Source organism: Thalassophryne amazonica, chromosome 11, assembly GCF_902500255.1.
Source record: "Thalassophryne amazonica chromosome 11, fThaAma1.1, whole genome shotgun sequence".
Taxonomy (NCBI): Eukaryota; Metazoa; Chordata; class Actinopteri; order Batrachoidiformes; family Batrachoididae; genus Thalassophryne; species Thalassophryne amazonica.
In genome coordinates, this window is record NC_047113.1 from 22,083,691 (window position 1) to 22,103,807 (window position 20,117).

The window sequence follows — 20,117 nt, forward strand, 5'->3', positions numbered from 1 at the left end:
AACAATACTCATGATGATGACATAATACAAATTAAACGAAATAAAAGAAGAGAGGGTGTCATTTATGTGGTATTTTCAAAGTCAGAATGCAATACAGTCCATAGACCAGATAATGAACCAAAAACTAGCTTTGTAACCAACAACAGTTCCATAAAAGGTTACATCATGTCTTGTGCATGCACTGCACTTTGCCACATCTATCACAACACAGAATCGGCCCTGGGTGCTTGATGATATCCACGCAGGCAGACAACCAGTCCATCCCAACCTTTTGAAAGTCACCATCAATCTGCTGCAGCCAGCTGAATCATAGGCATTCCCTTGGCCTTCTCCAGCCACTGGGGCCTTCAACATTGAGGGCCCTTCACACATAGTGCAATTTGGTCGATTTGCGCATGAAGTGTGCATGAAGTGGGAATCATATGCAAAATGTGTAAAATCGTAGCTGTCTCTAACGCCTCGTACACCTGTTGCTACAACTATTTGCGCACACTAGCAGCTGAAAGACAGAGTGTGCACTGTGAGAGCCCATCGAACCCTCTTGAAGCAGGTGTCGGCCAAATTCCAGCTGACACACATGAACATCTAACACCGCTCATGGAACTACATAAAACATCTTTCACCTTTGCGCCGGGCTGCAGCAGCTGCACACAGCCCACCTCATCCATGTCTTTGTTGATTTCAGGCATTTTTCCGCACTGATTACAGCCTGTGAGCATTTTTTTTTTTTTTTTTTTTTTTTTTTTTTACCAGGGTTATTTAACTGTGGGGTTCTGTATTGCATCCCCTTTTATGTATTATTTATATCAACCCAGTGATATTCACTAATTATACAGATGTTTTTATTTTATTGTTCTCCCCATCAGCGGTGCTCTCACTGTGTTCCTGCTTGAAAGACACTGTTGCGTGCAAGAACTGTCGCACCGGGATCGTGCACGCCTGCCCGTCCGCTCGATGTTTGTGTGGTTCGCTCATACGAGCTGTTTCGCTGTGATTCACCCTGGGTTGTATTGATTTGCACTATGTGTGAAGGGGCCCTGAGGAATGTACATGTTGGATCATGCGAAAATACAATTGTGCTTCTTTTGTACAAAAGACAAACCTAAATAGTCTGAGGCATTCTAGATCTATTTCAAGTTATACTGCATAAAATGAGAGTAGTAACAATAACTTTCGCATGTATTTTAGACGGCATTCTACCCATCAAACTGAATCAGGTCATTTTCAGCACATCCCCTTTTCAAACCAAAGTTCAGCTTTGTGGGTACGTCAATTGCAAGCAACACAGAATTCAAAAGCAGTTTATAAATATTCAAACCAAACTCCAATCTAAAACTGGTCTAAAGATAAACCTCTGGGAATGGATTTGAGAAGTGACACCTTGTGTGTGAGTTTAGCTGCACAAATGACAGACAAGAGAAAACATGTGGTCTATTAAATATCAAACATAAAACAAGGCTTGTAAAAAATGTCATAAAAAGTAGGCAGTAGTAGTGCCTTTACTTACTGTTGGTTTTGAGGCGGGCTGGCTCACTGTTCCGGCTCCCCGCCTGGTTGATAGCTTTGACAAAGAAGATATAACGGGTGCCACTCTGCAGGCCGTGCACAGTGTAGTGGTTCTGCTTGATGTTCGGTACAATCATCCAGCTATCTGCTGAGTTGTACAAACCTGCCAGAGGTGCAGAGACAGACACAGCGTTAGCACCACTAAGTGCTGCTAATGCTTTTTAGAGCTACGCGAGTGCTTCTGAGAATAATGTAAACAGCTAAAATCATGCTTCCAAACTGGTCCAAGCCAATATTTTATGTTCCTAAAAAACCCAAAACAAAACTGATCCATCACATGTTAAGCACTTCAGAGAGGACAACTTTTTTATGTACATACTGATCCATCCCATTAGTGCTGCATCACATGTTCCATGGCGTGATCCCCTTGGGCAGAATTGTGGTGCTCACTAATCTCAATCTATAAACTATTAAGAACAAAGGCTCTTACCAAAAAAAACAAAAGGAGTATCTGTGCAGGAAAAGACACTGTTAGTCTTCAATGTTCAGACATAAGGAAATGCTAAAATACTAACAACCCCATTTGGTGGTGCTTTGATCCAAAGAGGCTTGCAGCAGAGAAACAGCTGGGTGAGCTCTACATTCACCTGCTTCCCAAACATAGTCTTTTCAGCCTGTCAGCTGCAACTGACTGTGAAGGATGAAGTTTAAAAAAACACCTCTCAGCTCTGGGCTAAGGTGAATATTGTGTGAAATGGGGTGCTCTTTTTACATCAAGTCTCCTGTGAAATGAGAAGGATGGAGTTACATATTAATATTACTGCTAGTTTTTCCCTAACCTTTTATTCAACTGACTCCGGCAACGTCAGCCCACAGTTTTCATTACACCGTGCCTTCTGACGTCAACTCCAAAACTCAATCAAAGAATTTTGCATTGATTGCTGTTGTGGAGCACTGAAAGGATATGTCATTGTTTCACTTCACTGAGTAACAGCAGGTATCTTAAATGTGTATATTTGTGGAAAAAGTACACAATTTTACACAGAATTTACTGTCATTGCAATAACCTTACAGAAAGTATTCACAGCGCTTCACCAAAATTTGATATGTTATAGCCATATTCCAAAATGGAGTAAATTCATTTTTTTTCATAATGACAACATGAAAATGTTTTCTGAAACTTTTGCAAATTCATGAAATCTGTGATTTCTGACACCTGCCAAACCTGATACGGATTACTTCCAAAGTCAGTCCATGCCCTGAAAAGTCTCTTCCATGCCCTAATGTCTGTCTGTGGTGCAAATTTGGTGAGAGTCAGTGAAGTAGTTTTGATGTAATGTTTCAAAGCCTATATAAAGTGAATTCTTGATCCATAGTGGGATGCCATAATGGAATGCCCTCTTTGTCTGTCAGGTGTTATACACATTGGATGATTCTGGTTGGACTCATCCAACTCTCATTGGACTGGTTCCGACCTATTTATCCAGTTTACGTCACAGATTTGAAAAGCTGTTATGCTCTGCGCTCGAATAAAATGTTATGGTTTTGTGTACCTTGTGTCCGCACTGAAGCGGGAAGGAATGCCTTTAGTTTTCAGCTCCTCTGAATGGAATGTTCTCCAATCTGATCTGAAACTGTCTAGACTGACTTCCTTGAAAACCTCCCGGTCTATTTTATGAGATAGCAAATGGGACTCTTTTGCACAATGCCTATGTTTAAAAGTTTTAATCTGTTCAAAACTTTACATCATTTGCAATGTTACTATGACCAAGATGATTTTATTTTATTTATCACCAACATTCTCATGTTGATGCTAACCTGTCCATTATGACATGTGCTGCCACCTTTCTTTTCAAGTCATCCTTGTAAAACAGGTTTCAATCTCAATGTGTTTCTACCTGGTTAAATAAAGAAGGTTATTATTATTATTATTATTATTAATAGTGAAAGTACAGTAGTGTTCAGAATAATAGTGGTGCTATGTGACTAAAAAGATTAATCCAGGTTTTGAGTATATTTCTTATTGTTACATGGGAAACAAGGTACCAGTAGATCCAGTAGATTCTCACAAATCCAACAAGATCAAGCATTCATGATATGCACACTCTTAAGGCTATGAAATTGGGCTATTAGTAAAAAAAAAGTAGAAAAGGGGGTGTTCACAATAATAGTAGCATCTGCTGTTGACGCTACAAACTCAAAACTATTATGTTCAAACTGCTTTTTTAGCAATACTGTGAATCACTAAACTAGTATTTACTTGTATAACCACAATTTTTCATGATTTCTTCACATCTGCGAGGCATTAATGTTGTTGGTTTGGAACCAAGATTTTGCTCGTTTACTAGTGTGCGTGGGGTCATTGTCTTGTTGAAACGCCCATTTCAAGGGCATGTCCTCTTCAGCATAAGGCAACATGACCTCTTCAAGTATTTTGACATATCCAAACTGATCCATGATACCTGGTATGCGATATATAGGCCCAACACCATAGTAGGAGAAACATGCCCATATCATGATGCTTGCACCACCATGTTTCACTGTCTTCACTGTGAACTGTGGCTTGAATTCAGAGTTTGGGGGTCCTCTCACAAACTGTCTGCGGCCCTTGGACCCAAAAAGAACAATTTTACTCTCATCAGTCCACAAAATATTCCTCCATTTCTCTTTAGACCAGTTGATGTGTTCTTTGGCAAATTGTAACCTCTTCTACACATGTCTTTTATTTAACAGAGGGACTTTGCGGGGGATTCTTGCAAATAAATTAGCTTCACACAGGCGTCTAACTGTCACAGCACTTACAGGTAACTCCAGACTGTCTTTGATCATCCTGGAGCTGATCAATGGGTGAGCCTTTGCCATTCTGGTTATTCTTCTATCCATTTTGATGGTTGTTTTCCGTTTTCTTCCACGCGTCTCTGTTTTTTTGTCCATTTTAAAGCATTCGAGATCATTGGAGATGAACAGCCTATAATTTTTTGCACCTGCGTACAAGTTTTCCCCTCTCCAAACAACTTTTTAATCAAACTACACTGTTCTGCTGAACAACGTCTTGAACGTCCCATTTTCCTCAGGCTTTCAAAGAGAAAAGCATGTTCAACAGGTGCTGGCTTCATCCTTAAATAGGGGACACCTGATTCACACCTGTTTGTTCCACAAAATTGACAAACTCACTGACTGAATGCCACACTACTATTATTGTGAACACCCCCTTTTCTACTTTTTTTTTTACTAATAGCCCAATTTCATAGCCTTAAGAGTGTGTATATCATGAATGCTTGGTGTTGTTAGATTTGTGAGAATCTACTGAATCTACTGGTACCTTGTTTCCCATGTAACAATAAGAAATATACTCAAAACCTGGATTAATCTTTTTAGTTACATAGCACTACTATTATTCTGAACACTACTGTACATATGAAGTCTTTTCAGGCATTTTTTAGTTGAGTTGGCTAATGAAATCATTTTTAGAAATTAGCAGATCTACATTATTTGTGTCAACCACGACATACTCACCTCTCCGGGAACCATCACCTTATCATGGTGGAGAGGTTTGTCTGCCCCTATGAGCGGTGTTGTCTGGAGTCTTCTTCACCCTGGTAAGGTCTCCCTTGGCAAATTGGTCTCAGGCGAGGGGCCAGACTAAGAATGGTCCACAATGACACATGATAAAATGAGGAAGAGGGAATGTGACCTGGCCCAGAGGAAGCCCAAGGCCCCTGTCTGGAGCCAGGCCTAGATGGAGGGTCCATCAGTGAGCACCTGGTAGCTGGGCTTTCCATGGAGCCCGGTCAGGCACAGCCCGAAAAGGCAATGCAGACTTTCCATCTCCACCCTGCAGGCTCACCACCTGCACAGGGAATTGCTAGTGTTGGGTGTGTTGTCCCATAGGTGGCAGTGAAAGTTGAGGATGGCTAGCTCTGGGGCATGGAACATCACCTCACTATGGGGGAAGGAGCCAGAGCTTGTGCAGAAGGTGAAGCATTACCAGTTAGATCTGGTGGGCCTCACCTCCATGCACAGCCTCAGCTCCGGAATCCCTCTCCTTGATAGGGGTTGACCCTTATTTTTCTCTGGAGTTGCTTAGGGTGTGAGGTGCCAGGTGGGTGTGGGGACACTCATGAGTCCCTGACTGAGTGCCATTATGTAGATGACAGGGTCACCTTCCTGCACCTTCGGGTGGCAGGGGGGAAACTCTGACTGTTGTTTGTGTGTAAGCACCAAACAGCAGTTTGCAGTATTCGGCATCCTTGGAGTCCTTGAATGGAGTCCTGTATGGGGCTCTGGTGGGGGACTCGATTGTTCTGCTGGGACACTTGAACGCACACATGGGCAATAACAGAGATGGTCAGAGAGGTGTGATTGGGAGGAACAGCCTCCCTAATATAGACCCGAGCGGTCATTTGTTATTGGACTTCTGTTCTAATCATGGACTGTCTATAAGGAACAACATTTTTAAACATAAGGATGTTCATGAGTGTACAAGGTACCACAGCACCCTAGGCCCAAGCTCGATGATCGCTTTTGAGATCATATTATCTGATCTAAGGCCGCATATTCTTGACACTCAGGTGAAGAGGGGACAGAGCTGTCAACTGATCTGATGGTGAATTGGATCAGAGGATGGGGGATGAGTCTGGACAGATCTGGTAAGCCCAATTGGATAGTGTGGGTGAATTGGGAACGTCTGGAGGAGCCCACTCTCTGACAGATCTTCAACTCACACCTCCAGTGGAGCTTTTCTAGCATCCCAGTGGAGGTTGGGGGCATTGAACCAGAATGGGCAATTTTCAAAGCTTCCATTGCTGAAGCTGGAGCAAGGAGTAGTGGCCTGAAGGTCTTAGGTGCCTCAAGGGCAGCAAGCTTCTAACACTGTGGTGATCACCGCTTTCGTTTTTATTTTTATTTTATTTTTTAGCACTGTTGTCGTGCTGCTCCACAGCCTGCCTAGTGGATTTTTATTTTATTTTAGCACTGTTGTCGTGCGTTACCTGTGCTGCTCCACAGCCTGTCCAGTGGATTTTTATTTTATTTTTAGCACTGTTGTCGTGCGTTACCTGTGCTGCTCTACAGCCTGTTCAGTGGATTTTTATTTTATTTTTTGCCACTGTTGTCGTGTGTTATCTGTGCTGCTCTACAGCCTGTTCAGTGGATTTTTATTTTATTTTTTGCCACTGTTGTCGTGTGTTACCTGTGCTGCTCTACAGCCTGTTCAGTGGATTTTTATTTTATTTTTTACCACTGTTGTCGTGTGTTACCTGTGCTGCTCTACAGCCTGTTCAGTGGATTTTTATTTTATTTTTTGCCACTGTTGTCGTGTGTTACCTGTGCTGCTCTACAGCCTGTTCAGTGGATTTTTATTTTATTTTTTACCACTGTTGTCGTGTGTTACCTGTGCTGCTCTACAGCCTGTTCAGTGGATTTTTATTTTGTTTTTTGCCACTGTTGTCGTGTGTTACCTGTGCTGCTCTACAGCCTGTTCAGTGGATTTTTATTTTATTTTTTGCCACTGTTGTCGTGTGTTACCTGTGCTGCTCTACAGCCTGTTCAGTGGATTTTTATTTTATTTTTTACCACTGTTGTCGTGTGTTACCTGTGCTGCTCTACAGCCTGTTCAGTGGATTTTTATTTTATTTTTTACCACTGTTGTCGTGCGTTACCTGTGCTGCTCTACAGCCTGTTCAGTGGATTTTTATTTTATTTTTTACCACTGTTGTCGTGTGTTACCTGTGCTGCTCTACAGCCTGTTCAGTGGATTTTATTTTATTTTTTACCACTGTTGTCGTGCGTTACCTGTGCTGCTCTACAGCCTGTTCAGTGGATTTTTATTTTATTTTTTACCACTGTTGTCGTGCGTTACCTGTGCTGCTCTACAGCCTGTTCAGTGGATTTTTATTTTATTTTTTACCACTGTTGTCGTGCGTTGCCTGTGCTGCTCTACAGCCTGTTCAGTGGATTTTTATTTTATTTTTTACCACTGTTGTCGTGTGTTACCTGTGCTGCTCCACAGCCTGTTCAGTGGATTTTTATTTTATTTTTTACCACTGTTGTCGTGCGTTACCTGTGCTGCTCCACAGCCTGTACAGTGGATTTTTATTTTATTTTTTACCACTGTTGTCGTGCGTTACCTGTGCTGCTCCACAGCCTGTCCAGTGGATTTTTATTTTATTTTTTACCACTGTTGTCGTGTGTTACCTGTGCTGCTCCACAGCCTGTCCAGTGGATTTTGATTTTGATTTTATTTTTTTGGGCGCTGTTGTCGTGCGTTACCTGTGCTGCTCCACAGCCTGTCCAGTGGATTTTTATTTAGCGCTGTTGTCGTGCGTTACCTGTGCTGCTCCACAGCCTGTCTAGTGGATTTTTATTTTGTTTTAGCACTGTTGTCGTGCGTTGCCTGTGCTGCTCCACAGCCTGTCCAGTGGATTTTTATTTTTATTTTATTTTTTAGCACTGTTGTTGTGCGTTACCTGTGCTGCTCCACAGCCTGTCTAGTGGATTTTTATTTTGTTTTAGCACTGTTGTCGTGCGTTACCTGTGCTGCTCCACAGCCTGTCTAGTGGATTTTTATTTTGTTTTAGCACTGTTGTCGTGCGTTACCTGTGCTGCTCCACAGCCTGTCTAGTGGATTTTTATTTTGTTTTAGCACTGTTGTTGTGCGTTACCTGTGCTGCTCCACAGCCTGTCTAGTGGATTTTTATTTTGTTTTAGCACTGTTGTCGTGCGTTACCTGTGCTGCTCCACAGCCTGTCTAGTGGATTTTTATTTTTATTTTATTTTTTAGCACTGTTGTTGTGCGTTACCTGTGCTGCTCCACAGCCTGTCCAGTGGATTTTTATTTTTATTTTATTTTTAGCACTGTTGTTGTGCGTTACCTGTGCTGCTCCACAGCCTGTCTAGTGGATTTTTATTTTATTTTAGCACTGTTGTCGTGCGTTACCTGTGCTGCTCCACAGCCTGTCTAGTTGATTTTTATTTTATTTTAGCACTGTTGTCGTGCGTTACCTGTGCTGCTCCACAGCCTGTCTAGTGTCGGATTCCCTGTTTGGGAATCCGCTAGCTTAGCATAGCTACTAGCTCTTAGCCGTTTTAGCATGGCGGCTTCTCCTGTCTCTCCTGCACTTTTCTGCTCTGGGTGTGAAATGTTTAGTTATTCCTCGGCCTCTTTTAGCAGTAACGGTACTTGTAATAAGTGCAGCTTATTCGTAGCTTTGGAGGCCAGGCTGGGCGAATTGGAGGCTCGGCTCCGCACCGTGGAAAATTCTACAGCTAACCAGGCCCCTGTAGTCGGTGCGGACCAAGGTAGCTTAGCCGCCGTTAGTTCCCCCCTGGCAGACCCCGTGCAGTCGGGAAGGCAGGCTGACTGGGTGACTGTGAGGAGGAAGCGTAGCCCTAAACAGAAGCCCCGTGTACACCGTCAACCCGTTCACATCTCTAACCGTTTTTCCCCACTCGACGATACACTCGCCGAGGATCAAACTCTGGTTATTGGCGACTCTGTTTTGAGAAATGTGAAGTTAGCGACACCAGCAACCATTGTCAATTGTCTTCCGGGGGCCAGAGCAGGCGACATCGAAGGACATTTGAAATTGCTGGCTAAGGCTAAGCGTAAATTTGGTAAAATTGTAATTCACGTCGGCAGTAATGACACTCGGTTACGCCAATCGGAGGTCACTAAAATTAACATTGAATCGGTGTGTAACTTTGCAAAAACAATGTCGGACTCTGTTGTTTTCTCTGGGCCCCTCCCCAATCAGACCGGGAGTGACATGTTTAGCCGCATGTTCTCCTTGAATTGCTGGCTGTCTGAGTGGTGTCCAAAAAATGAGGTGGGCTTCATTGATAATTGGCAAAGCTTCTGGGGAAAACCTGGTCTTGTTAGGAGAGACGGCATCCATCCCACTTTAGAGGGAGCAGCTCTCATTTCTAGAAATCTGGCCAATTTTTTGGGATCCTCCAAACTGTGACTGTCTAGCGTTGGGACCAGGAGGCAGAGCTGTGGTCTTATACACCTCTCTGCAGCTTCTCTCCCCCTGCCATCCCCTCGTTGCCCCATCTCCATAGAGACGGTGCCTGCTCCCAGACCACCAATAACTAGCAAAAATCTATTTAAGCATAAAAATTCAAAAAGAAAAAATAATATAGCACCTTCAATTGCACCACAGACTAAAACAGTTAAATGTGGTCTATTAAACATTAGGTCTCTTTCTTCTAAGTCCCTGTTGGTAAATGATATAATAATTGATCAACGTATTGATTTATTCTGCCTAACAGAAACTTGGTTACAGCAGGATGAATATGTTAGTTTAAATGAGTCAACACCCCCGAGTCACACTAACTGTCAGAATGCTCGTAGCACGGGCCGGGGCGGAGGATTAGCAGCAATCTTCCATTCCAGCTTATTAATTAATCAAAAACCTAGACAGAGCTTTAATTCATTTGAAAGCTTGTATCTTAGTCTTGTCCATCCAAATTGGAAGTCCCAAAAACCAGTTTTATTTGTTATTATCTATCGTCCACCTGGTCGTTACTGTGAGTTTCTCTGTGAATTTTCAGACCTTTTGTCTGACTTAGTGCTTAGCTCAGATAAGATAATTATAGTGGGCGACTTTAACATCCACACAGATGCTGAGAATGACAGCCTCAACACTGCATTTAATCTATTATTAGACTCTATCGGCTTTGCTCAAAAAGTAAATGAGTCCACCCACCACTTTAATCATATTTTAGATCTTGTTCTGACTTATGGTATGGAAATAGAAGACTTAACAGTATTCCCTGAAAACTCCCTTTTGTCTGATCATTTTTTAATAACATTTACATTTACCCTGATGGACTACCCTGCAGTGGGGAATAAGTTTCATTACACTAGAAGTCTTTCAGAAAGCGCTGTAACTAGGTTTAAGGATATGATTCCTTCTTTATGTTCTCTAATGTCATATACCAACACAGAGCAGAGTAGCTACCTAAACTCTGTAAGGGAGTTAGAGTATCTTGTCAATAGTTTTACATCCTCATTGAAGACAACTTTGGATGCTGTAGCTCCTCTGAAAAAGAGAGCTTTAAATCAGAAGTGTCTGACTCCGTGGTATAACTCACAAACTCGTAGCTTAAAGCAGATAACCCGTAAGTTGGAGAGGAAATGGCGTCTCACTAATTTAGAAGATCTTCACTTAGCCTGGAAAAAGAGTTTGTTGCTCTATAAGAAAGCCCTTCGTGAAGCTAGGACATCTTTCTACTCATCACTAATTGAAGAAAATAAGAACAACCCCAGGTTTCTTTTCAGCACTGTAGCCAGGCTGACAAAGAGTCAGAGCTCTATTGAGCTGAGTATTCCATTAACTTTAACTAGTAATGACTTCATGACTTTCTTTGCTAACAAAATTTTGACTATTAGAGAAAAATTACTCATAACCATCCCAAAGATGTATCGTTATCTTTGGCTGCTTTCAGTGATGCCGGTATTTGGTTAGACTCTTTCTCTCCGATTGTTCTGTCTGAGTTATTTTCATTAGTTACTTCATCCAAACCATCAACATGCTTATTAGACCCCATTCCTGCCAGGCTACTCAAGGAAGTCCTACCATTATTTAATGCTTCAATCTTAAATATGATCAATCTATCTTTGTTAGTTGGTTATGTACCACAGGCCTTTAAGGTGGCAGTAATTAAACCATTACTTAAAAAGCCATCACTTGACCCAGCTATCTTAGCTAATTATAGGCCAATCTCCAACCTTCCTTTTCTCTCAAAGATTCTTGAGAGGGTAGTTGTAAAACAGCTAACTGATCACCTGCAGAGGAATGGTCTATTTGAAGAGTTTCAGTCAGGTTTTAGAATTCATCATAGTACAGAAACAGCATTAGTGAAGGTTACAAATGATCTTCTTATGGCTTCGGACAGTGGACTTATCTCTGTGCTTGTTCTGTTGGACCTCAGTGCTGCTTTTGATACTGTTGACCATAAAATTTTATTACAGAGATTAGAGCATGTCATAGGTATTAAAGGCATTGCGCTGCGGTGGTTTGAATCATATTTGTCTAATAGATTACAGTTTGTTCATGTAAATGGGGAATCTTCTTCACAGACTAAAGTTAATTATGGAGTTCCACAAGGTTCTGTGCTAGGACCAATTTTATTCACTTTATACATGCTTCCCTTGGGCAGTATTATTAGACGGTATTGCTTAAATTTTCATTGTTACGCAGATGATACCCAGCTTTATCTATCCATGAAGCCAGAGGATACTCACCAACTAGCTAAACTGCAGGATTGTCTTACAGACATAAAGACATGGATGACCTCTAATTTCCTGCTTTTAAACTCAGATAAAACTGAAGTTATTGTACTTGGCCCCACAAATCTTAGAAGCATGGTGTCTAACCAGATCGTTACTCTGGATGGCATTTCCCTGATCTCTGGTAATACTGTGAGAAATCTTGGAGTTATTTTTGATCAGGATATGTCATTCAAAGCGCATATTAAACAAATATGTAGGACTGCCTTTTTGCATTTACGCAATATCTCTAAAATCAGAAAGGTCTTGTCTCAGAGTGATGCTGAAAAACTAATTCATGCATTTGTTTCCTCTAGGCTGGACTATTGTAATTCATTATTATCAGGTTGTCCTAAAAGTTCCCTAAAAAGCCTTCAGTTGGTTCAGAATGCTGCAGCTAGAGTACTGACGGGGACTAGCAGGAGAGAGCATATCTCACCCGTGTTGGCCTCCCTTCATTGGCTTCCTGTTAATGCTAGAATAGAATTTAAAATTCTTCTTCTTACTTATAAGGTTTTGAATAATCAGGTCCCATCTTATCTTAGGGACCTCATAGTACCATATTACCCCATTAGAGCGCTTCGCTCTCAGACTGCGGGCTTACTTGTAGTTCCTAGGGTTTGTAAGAGTAGAATGGGAGGCAGAGCCTTCAGCTTTCAGGCTCCTCTCCTGTGGAACCAGCTCCCAATTCAGATCAGGGAGACAGATACCCTCTCTACTTTTAAGATTAGGCTTAAAACTTTCCTTTTCGCTAAGGCTTATAGTTAGGGCTGGATCGGGTGACCCTGGACCATCCCTTGGTTATGTTGCTTTAGACGTAGACTGTGTTTCATAATTATTGTATGGCCTTGCCTTGCAATGTGGAGCGCCTTGGGGCAACTGTTTGTTGTGATTTGGCGCTATACAAGAAAAAAAGTTGATTGATTGAGTTGATCACCGGTGGTCAAAGAAGCCGTCTGACTGAAGGAGTCCCTCTGGAATATGTTATCTCGGAGGGGGGGCAAAGCAGTGGGTGTGGGAGGAGTTTGGAGTAACCATGGAGAAGGGCTTTCAGTTGGCACTAAGATGCTTCTGGAAGACTGTGAGGCACCTCAGGAGGGGAAAACAGGGAACCATCCAAGCTGTCTACAGTAAAGCTTGGACTCTGTTGACCTCAGCTTAGCATGTATTCCGGCGCTGGAAGGAACACTTTGAGGAACTCCTGCATCAGACTGGAGCGCCCTCTATAGTAATGGCAGAGCTGGAAGCTGATGGGGGATCACCATCAATTTTCGTGGTGGAAGTCAATGAGGTAGTCAAACAACTCCACAGTGGCAAAGCCCCGGGGGTTGAAGAGATCCATCCACAAATGCTGAAGGCTCTGGTTGTGGAGGGACTATCTTGGATGAGACATCTCTTCACACTGCGTAGAGGTCTGGGACAGTGCCTAAGGAGTGGCAAACTGGGGTAGTGGTCCCCATATTTTAAAAAAAAGGGACCAGAGTGTGTGTGCCAATTACAGGGGCATTACACAAGTCAGCCTCCCTGGTAAAGTCTACTCCAGGGTGCTGGAAAGGAAGTTTCGGTTGGTTGTCAACCCTCTGATTGAACCTCTGATTGAAGAGGAACAACCAATCAGCTCTTCACTCTCACAGGCATCCTGGAGGGGGTCTGGGAGTTTGCCCATCCAGTCTACATGTGTTTTGTGGACTTGAAAAATGCGTTATGATCGAGTACCCTGAGAGATACTGTGGGAGGTGCTGAAGGAGTATGGAGTGAGGGGGTCCCTTCTCAGGGCCATCCAATCTCTGTACTCACAAAGCGAGAGCTGTGTTCAGGTTCTCAGGAGTAAGTCAGACCCATTTCTATTGAGGGTTGGCCTCCGCCTAGGCTGTGCCTTGTCACCAATCCTGTTTGTGATATTCATGTATAGGACATTGAGGCGTAGTCTGGGAGAGGAGAATTTTAAGTTTAGTGGGCTCTGGGTCTCATCACTAGTTTTTGCAGATGATGTGGTCCTGCTGGCTTCATCAGCCTATGACCTCCAACACGCAATGGATCAGTTCGCAGATGAGTGTGAAGCGACTGGATTGAACATCAGTATCTCTAAATCTGAGGCCATGGTTTTCAGCAGGAAACCGATGGATTGCCCACTCTGGGTAGGAAATGTGGTCTTGCCCCAAGTGAAGGAGTTCAAGTACCTTGGGGTCTTGTTCATGAGTGAGGGACAATGGAGCGTGAGATTGGCTGGAGAATCATTGCAACTGGGAGAGTACTGAATTCACACTGCCGTACTGTTGTGACGAAAAGGGAGCTGAGCCAAAAGGTGAAGATCGCAGATACAAGTGGCTGAAATGGACTTCCTTAGGAGGGTGGCAGAGATAAGGTGAGACGTTCGGTCATCCGTGAGGAGCTCGGAGTAGAGCCGCTGCTCCTTCACATTGAAAAGAGCCAGCTGAGATGGTTCGGGCATGTGGGAAGGATGCCCCCTGGGCGCCTCCCTACAGAGGTGCTCCAGGCACGTCCATCTGGGAGGAAACCCCAGGGAAGACCCAGGACTACGTGGAGAGATTATATCTTCACAATCGCATGGGAACATCTCAGTATCCCCCAGACAGAGGTGGTTAATGTGGTCCAAGAAAGGGAAGCTTGGGGTCCCCTGCTGCAACTGTTGCCCCCGCGACCCGATCTCGGATAAGCGGTTAAAGATGAGTGACGACATACTCATATTCTAAATACAAAAAAAAATGATAAAGTATTTAAAAAAAATACTTAATTCATATTAATATCCAAATATATACAAAAGTAACTAAAACATAATCATGCCATCTACTCTTCTGGGGCCTACCAAATACCAAGGATTTTTGTGTGTTATCACGTTTGGAAGAGAAATCCTTTCATCCTCATTACTATCTAAATATATGCACCATTAAACATTACAATAACATTAACGACATTAAAATCGAACCAGCTCATCTACCACATGGGGATATAAGTATCACATGTGATCAGGTCAGGTCTAGAAGCATGTGCTCGTTCCACACTTTTATGCACCCATCACACCAAGAGCCACCCTGACTCATGGACAGTAACCACCCAGGCAGACAACCTGTCCATCAGCACCTCTCGAAAGAAAACCATCATCAGCCAGGTGAAATGTGTGTGTGTCTCCTCTTGCTGGGATTCTCAGCACTGAGGTATTTGCATGCTGGATTATGCCCACAGAAATGTGCCACACTACCAAAATTTCATAGTTGACAGTCCCTCCCAGTACACATGATACTTCTCATCTCAGTCTCCCTAAGTAACTTTTCATTAGACACAAAATCATCCTCTAAAGTAACCCAGCACATTAAATATATTATTCCTACCCACTGAACTAATTCCTTCAGATCAATGGATCTGCCTAGGAGATGCCTGAAAAGTCAGAATACTCTTTATTGTAGAGCTGTGGCTTTGAGCCAGCTCAGCTGCACCTGTGCTTCGAGTACCACACTTATTTCAGTCAGTGGGCTCACGGCTGCACAGGGAAGAGATGACAGACTCTTCATCCTCATTTCATGACGTATTGGAGAGATTCTTTCTGTGTTTGGACCCGGAAATGCACTAAGCCTGCTGCAAGCTCTCTCCAGTTGAGCATGAGGCTGTTTTTACAAGCTGCATTCACAACTAGACCTCCACTCACACTGTGTTCTCATCGCATTAACTGCATTAAACTTAACACAGTTATCACTTTAAAAACAAGTCAACATGACATGAAATCACACTTATGAAAACCTTAATCTACGGTTCACATGCATGCCAAACCATGGGGGGCAGCCCGTAAGGCTCATGGACAAACAAACAACTCAGACACATGGTGTGTTCATGCCTGGTATAGCTTTGCTCTGATATGCAAAAGTAAAGTGAGACAGAGTGAGAGATAATGCTCTAGTTTATTTCTAATATGCTGTTCCACCATGTGGACACAATACTTCTGTGCTGCTCACATATGCCCACAGACGCTGTGATTCCACTTGGTGTTAAAGATAATGCCGCTCCTTTTGGGACAGCTCCGTAAATCCATGGTTATTTTTTATAGAAATCACAGTAAGGCAGAAAATTTTTTCTTTAATGAAAATTCCTTAAATTACAGAGGAATCTGCATTCCTGGTTGTCATTCTCACATCCCTTATTCTGACATATATGTCACTATGGATACAATGTACTGTAATTACAAACAAGCTTACAAAGGGATATTTTTCAAGACATTTTGTTATTTGCTGGTGCTTTATCTAATCTGCAGTTAATTTTGGAGGATGCATATGAGCAAAGCTTCAAGTGCTACAGCAGAAACAAACATTCATCTAAAGGCAAATAAAAAGAGACCGCACCACCATGAGCAACAGCCTCCTTAGCCCTAAAAGATGATCAGAGAAATCTATTCATTAATGATCAATTTTTTCAGGAAGAAACAATAACTAGTCACTGAAAGTGTTACAGTAAAATGCAAATGCTGCGGCTTCACATCACCCATTAAACATTTAACACATGCACATCAACCCTTGCAAAAACAAATGTTTTTTTTTGTTACCACTCCATTTGAACTTTTACATCTGTATAGTTAATTTTACTGTGTTTGTCCTCTGTGCCAATTTGTCACTATGCTAAAATAAAGAAGAAATAGGAAATGGCTCTTAGAGCAATGCCTTGTCCCTGTTGGTGAGACCACTGTGTGAATTATTCAGCAAGATAGCAACAACATGCATAAGTTATAGCTGAGAGTCTGCTTGTAAATATAAATAGTTCACAGGAGGCAAACAAGGCCTTTAAAAGTGAGGTGGTGTTTAAGTATGAATAAGGGAACTTTTAAAGCAAGTGCGAACGCTTCGTTGTTATCCAAATCTCAACTTTTTTGAGGTTTTCTGAGACAAAACATGAAGAGATCTTTTATCTTCCTTCAAAGATACAGAGTGAGGATCCGCTTGTATGTAAAGATGGCAATTTGATAAAATGGCATTTCATTTCAACCCAAGGTGCCAACTATATATCAAGTATGCTGAAATTGTATAACTTTTTTCCCTGCCATAAAAGCGAGTATTGTGACAACTCTTCTTTCATAAACATTATGTTGCCCACCTGTTGTTTTAGCTGCACTCTGTAGAAATTAAGGAGGCAGCGATGTTGAGCAAGCTCCAAAAAGTGATACAAGGAAAGAAGGGGTAGAAAGACTTCATGCTGCTTTCCATTTTTAAAGCTTTTGATCTCCACACCACCACATCCCTTTTTGCGAGATCAAATTGGGTCAGTATGCAGTCATGCGCTGCTGCTACTCTTGTCAGTGAAATTCAGCTTTTTGACGCTGGCCCTCTGCCTTTAGCTTACACCGTGACTTCAAAGTCTGTCGGCTACTTAAATGAACATATTGAGCCAAAACAAAGAAGAAATAGATAGAATCATTGCCTTGCATTTGAGTTTGTGTACTTTATGCCTGTACCTGCTGATGTATGTGTGGCCCAGAAGAAAAGACAATTTGGGACCACAGATAGAGTATTGTGGGATTAGAAGATGTGTCCTTGATGATTGTCCTTTTGCTTGTCCACTTATGTCATCAAATGCATGTGTTACACATGGATAAATGTTGCTCCTAACTTTCTTCCAGAGACATACTGTGTACTGCTTTGCACCTACAGCCCTAGCTACAACTATATATACTTTGTATCTGTATACTGCAGATTATATTGCTGTAAAACATATTTTCTGCAGTGACAAAAATATTATTTCATCAAATGCTGCTGCAAACAGCAATCATTTGAATGGTGACCTGTCAAGATTGACAGAGATGTGACCAAACTCCTACTGTTTTCACCTTATGAGTACACATCAAAGATATGGTCAAATCAGCAGGTGGAAGAGACCTGCTGATCTTTTTTTTTAAGATCTTGCCATGCGGGCTTCAGAGGAAAGGTAATTTTTTTCAACAAAAACCAGATGAAAATCATGTTGTTGTGGGTGGAAGCACAAGGGTCACGGCCAAAACAGGTAGAGTATGTTAGTAATTTATTTCAGCAAAGCATTCAAAACACATCTGTTATCTTCTTCTGTGCTACCAAATTTACAGTTTGTCCTCCAGAATAACTATTGACAAAACAATGGCCATGGCCAAACAAAATAGGAGAAGAAAAAAAAAATCAGCCCCTGAATGTACTCTGACGTCACAAGTAACATAAGGCAGTTAGATACAGTGACATCTGGAATATTACTGTCTAGCTTCAAGCAATCATTAAAATTGATCTCTATCTTTTAGTGTTAAATTAGTGATGACATTATTACAATATAGCATTTAAAGCTGTAAGGCCTTTGGGTTTTAAAGATTCAAGTCATAAAATTGTTTTCTTTGGCACCACTATAATTTTATTGCTTAGCATTTAAATAACAGATTCATAATATGATATTACCAATATGATCAAAATTCATACTGTCTGGAAACAATTTAGAATTTCAACCCCTGAAGGGGAGAAATTCAAGTGATCAGGCACCATAACCTAAATTTGGTAGAAACATCATCGATCGCATGGGGGCTTCCCCCGTCTTGTGCAAGGGATGTTGAGAAGGACACGGCAACTGCCAGTCAGAGTAAAGAAAGGCAGGATGATGACAGCTGGCTGCTTGTTTGAACAAAATAAAACAAGATGGCAGAAAAAAATGCACAGAAATAGCTTATTTCTGCATAAATCCAATATCTTTCTGATGTAGTTTGTAAAGGTTAGTGAGAAGTAAACACTTGTAAATCTAAAAATGTTGTTTCTGAAATCAGATAACATCTCTGAAGTGATTTACAAGATATATGGATGCTAGCGTACATGCCCCGGGAATGCGTATCAATCAAGTGGGCCAGGTCACAGACAAACACATTTTTTTAAGATGTTAAAAGATACATTTTAACTTTGCAACGTGTTGTTACAAAGACAGATATTAGCTCTCATGCACACTGTACCATTGCAAGCCAAACTGTGCTACATTCAATGCCACTTGTAAAAAGCAGTGATGTGGTGATAATTGTTTGACACACAAACTGTAGACTGCTGTTGTGGACAGTCAGACGTAATTACCTTGTTTTTGGAATCAAGATAAATGGACTGCATTTACATAGCGCTTTTCCATCTGCATCAGACGCTCAATGCGCTTCACAAATAATGTGTCACATTCACCCGGATGTGAGGGTGCTATCATACAAGGTGCTCACTACACACCAGGAGCAACTAGGGGATTAAGGACCTTGCCCAAGGGCACTTAGTGATTTTCCAGTCAAGCTGGAATTTGAACTGAGGATCCTCTGGTGTCAAGCCCAACGCTTTAACCACTAGACCATGACCTCCCCTAAGTCATGATGTCAATCAGGGCCAAAAATCTGCAAAGGCAGACCGGCCTTATACTTTTTTAAAGAACAGAGGGGATTTTAAAAATTCATGTCCAAGTCTGGGAGCTTATGCAGCTATCATGTATTGCTGCATCCACCACACTATGTAACTGTGTTGGACCCTGGAAAGGAACCACCCAGGCAGACAGCAGGTCCATCCCCACCTTTGGAAAGTAATGTCTATCTGCCTCAGCCAGGTGGAACCTCTGTCTCCTAAAGAGACCAAGTACCAAAGGCACATTGATGTCACTTTAAGTAAGTGGTTAGCAACCACATCTCACACCCATTGAGAAAGGCAGGAAGCACTGAAGCTCCGAAGCCTTGAACCATCATCCTCTAGCAATCATATTGGCATTGCCAAAACACCTCTGTCCAGCATCATCATGACTCCATGCTCTTCTCAGCTCTTCCTAGGCATCTCCCAATCTTAAAGGCCAAGGACTGAGAGACATGAATGTTGCTGCTGAAATAACTGAATGTCTCTCAACGTTCAATGCTTTTGCCACGTACAGAGTTTTTTTAATACCTGAATACAAAAAGTCACTGAAAGCCTGGACCTTAGTCTTGATCCTGGATACCTGCAAACCGAGACATTCTATTCTCTCTCTCAGATTCTCAAGTGCTGCTATCAGAGTATCCATTGATTCTGCAAAGATCACAGCATCTAGTCAAGGTCAATAAACCTTTCCCTGCCAACAAAGACATTGAAGCCACTGTGGTTTCCACAACTCAATCCAAAACCCTAATACGTATTTTTAGGAATTAATATACATATGTTACAAACTAATTTCAGCAAACTGCTCATAATGGATATATGCCTAGGCAGCTGATTATGCCGATTTACTGACTGAGAGATCAGCAGCACTAATGTAAGTTGGAATCTGCAAAGGGCCACAGTGGTTAAAGCGACCACAAAATCATTGCACATCTTTATTCAAACAGCAGTGACATTGCTCACAT

At 42.0% G+C, this 20,117-nt stretch overlaps 1 protein-coding gene and 1 long non-coding RNA gene across 2 annotated transcripts in view; one reads left to right on the forward strand and one right to left on the reverse strand.

Moving 5' to 3' along the window:
* Positions 1 to 20,117, reverse strand: part of mid2 (midline 2) — a 267,813-nt gene that overhangs the window by 78,044 nt on the left and 169,652 nt on the right. The window contains exon 7 of the mRNA XM_034181881.1: positions 1,508 to 1,669. Coding sequence (XP_034037772.1) covers positions 1,508 to 1,669 — 162 coding nt within the window. The remainder of the gene's footprint in view (positions 1 to 1,507; positions 1,670 to 20,117) is intronic.
* Positions 3,835 to 19,084, forward strand: LOC117519911. Its single transcript, XR_004563482.1, has 4 exons — positions 3,835 to 3,845; positions 12,688 to 12,694; positions 16,494 to 16,508; positions 18,868 to 19,084. It is a non-coding gene; the product is annotated as an uncharacterized LOC117519911 (long non-coding RNA).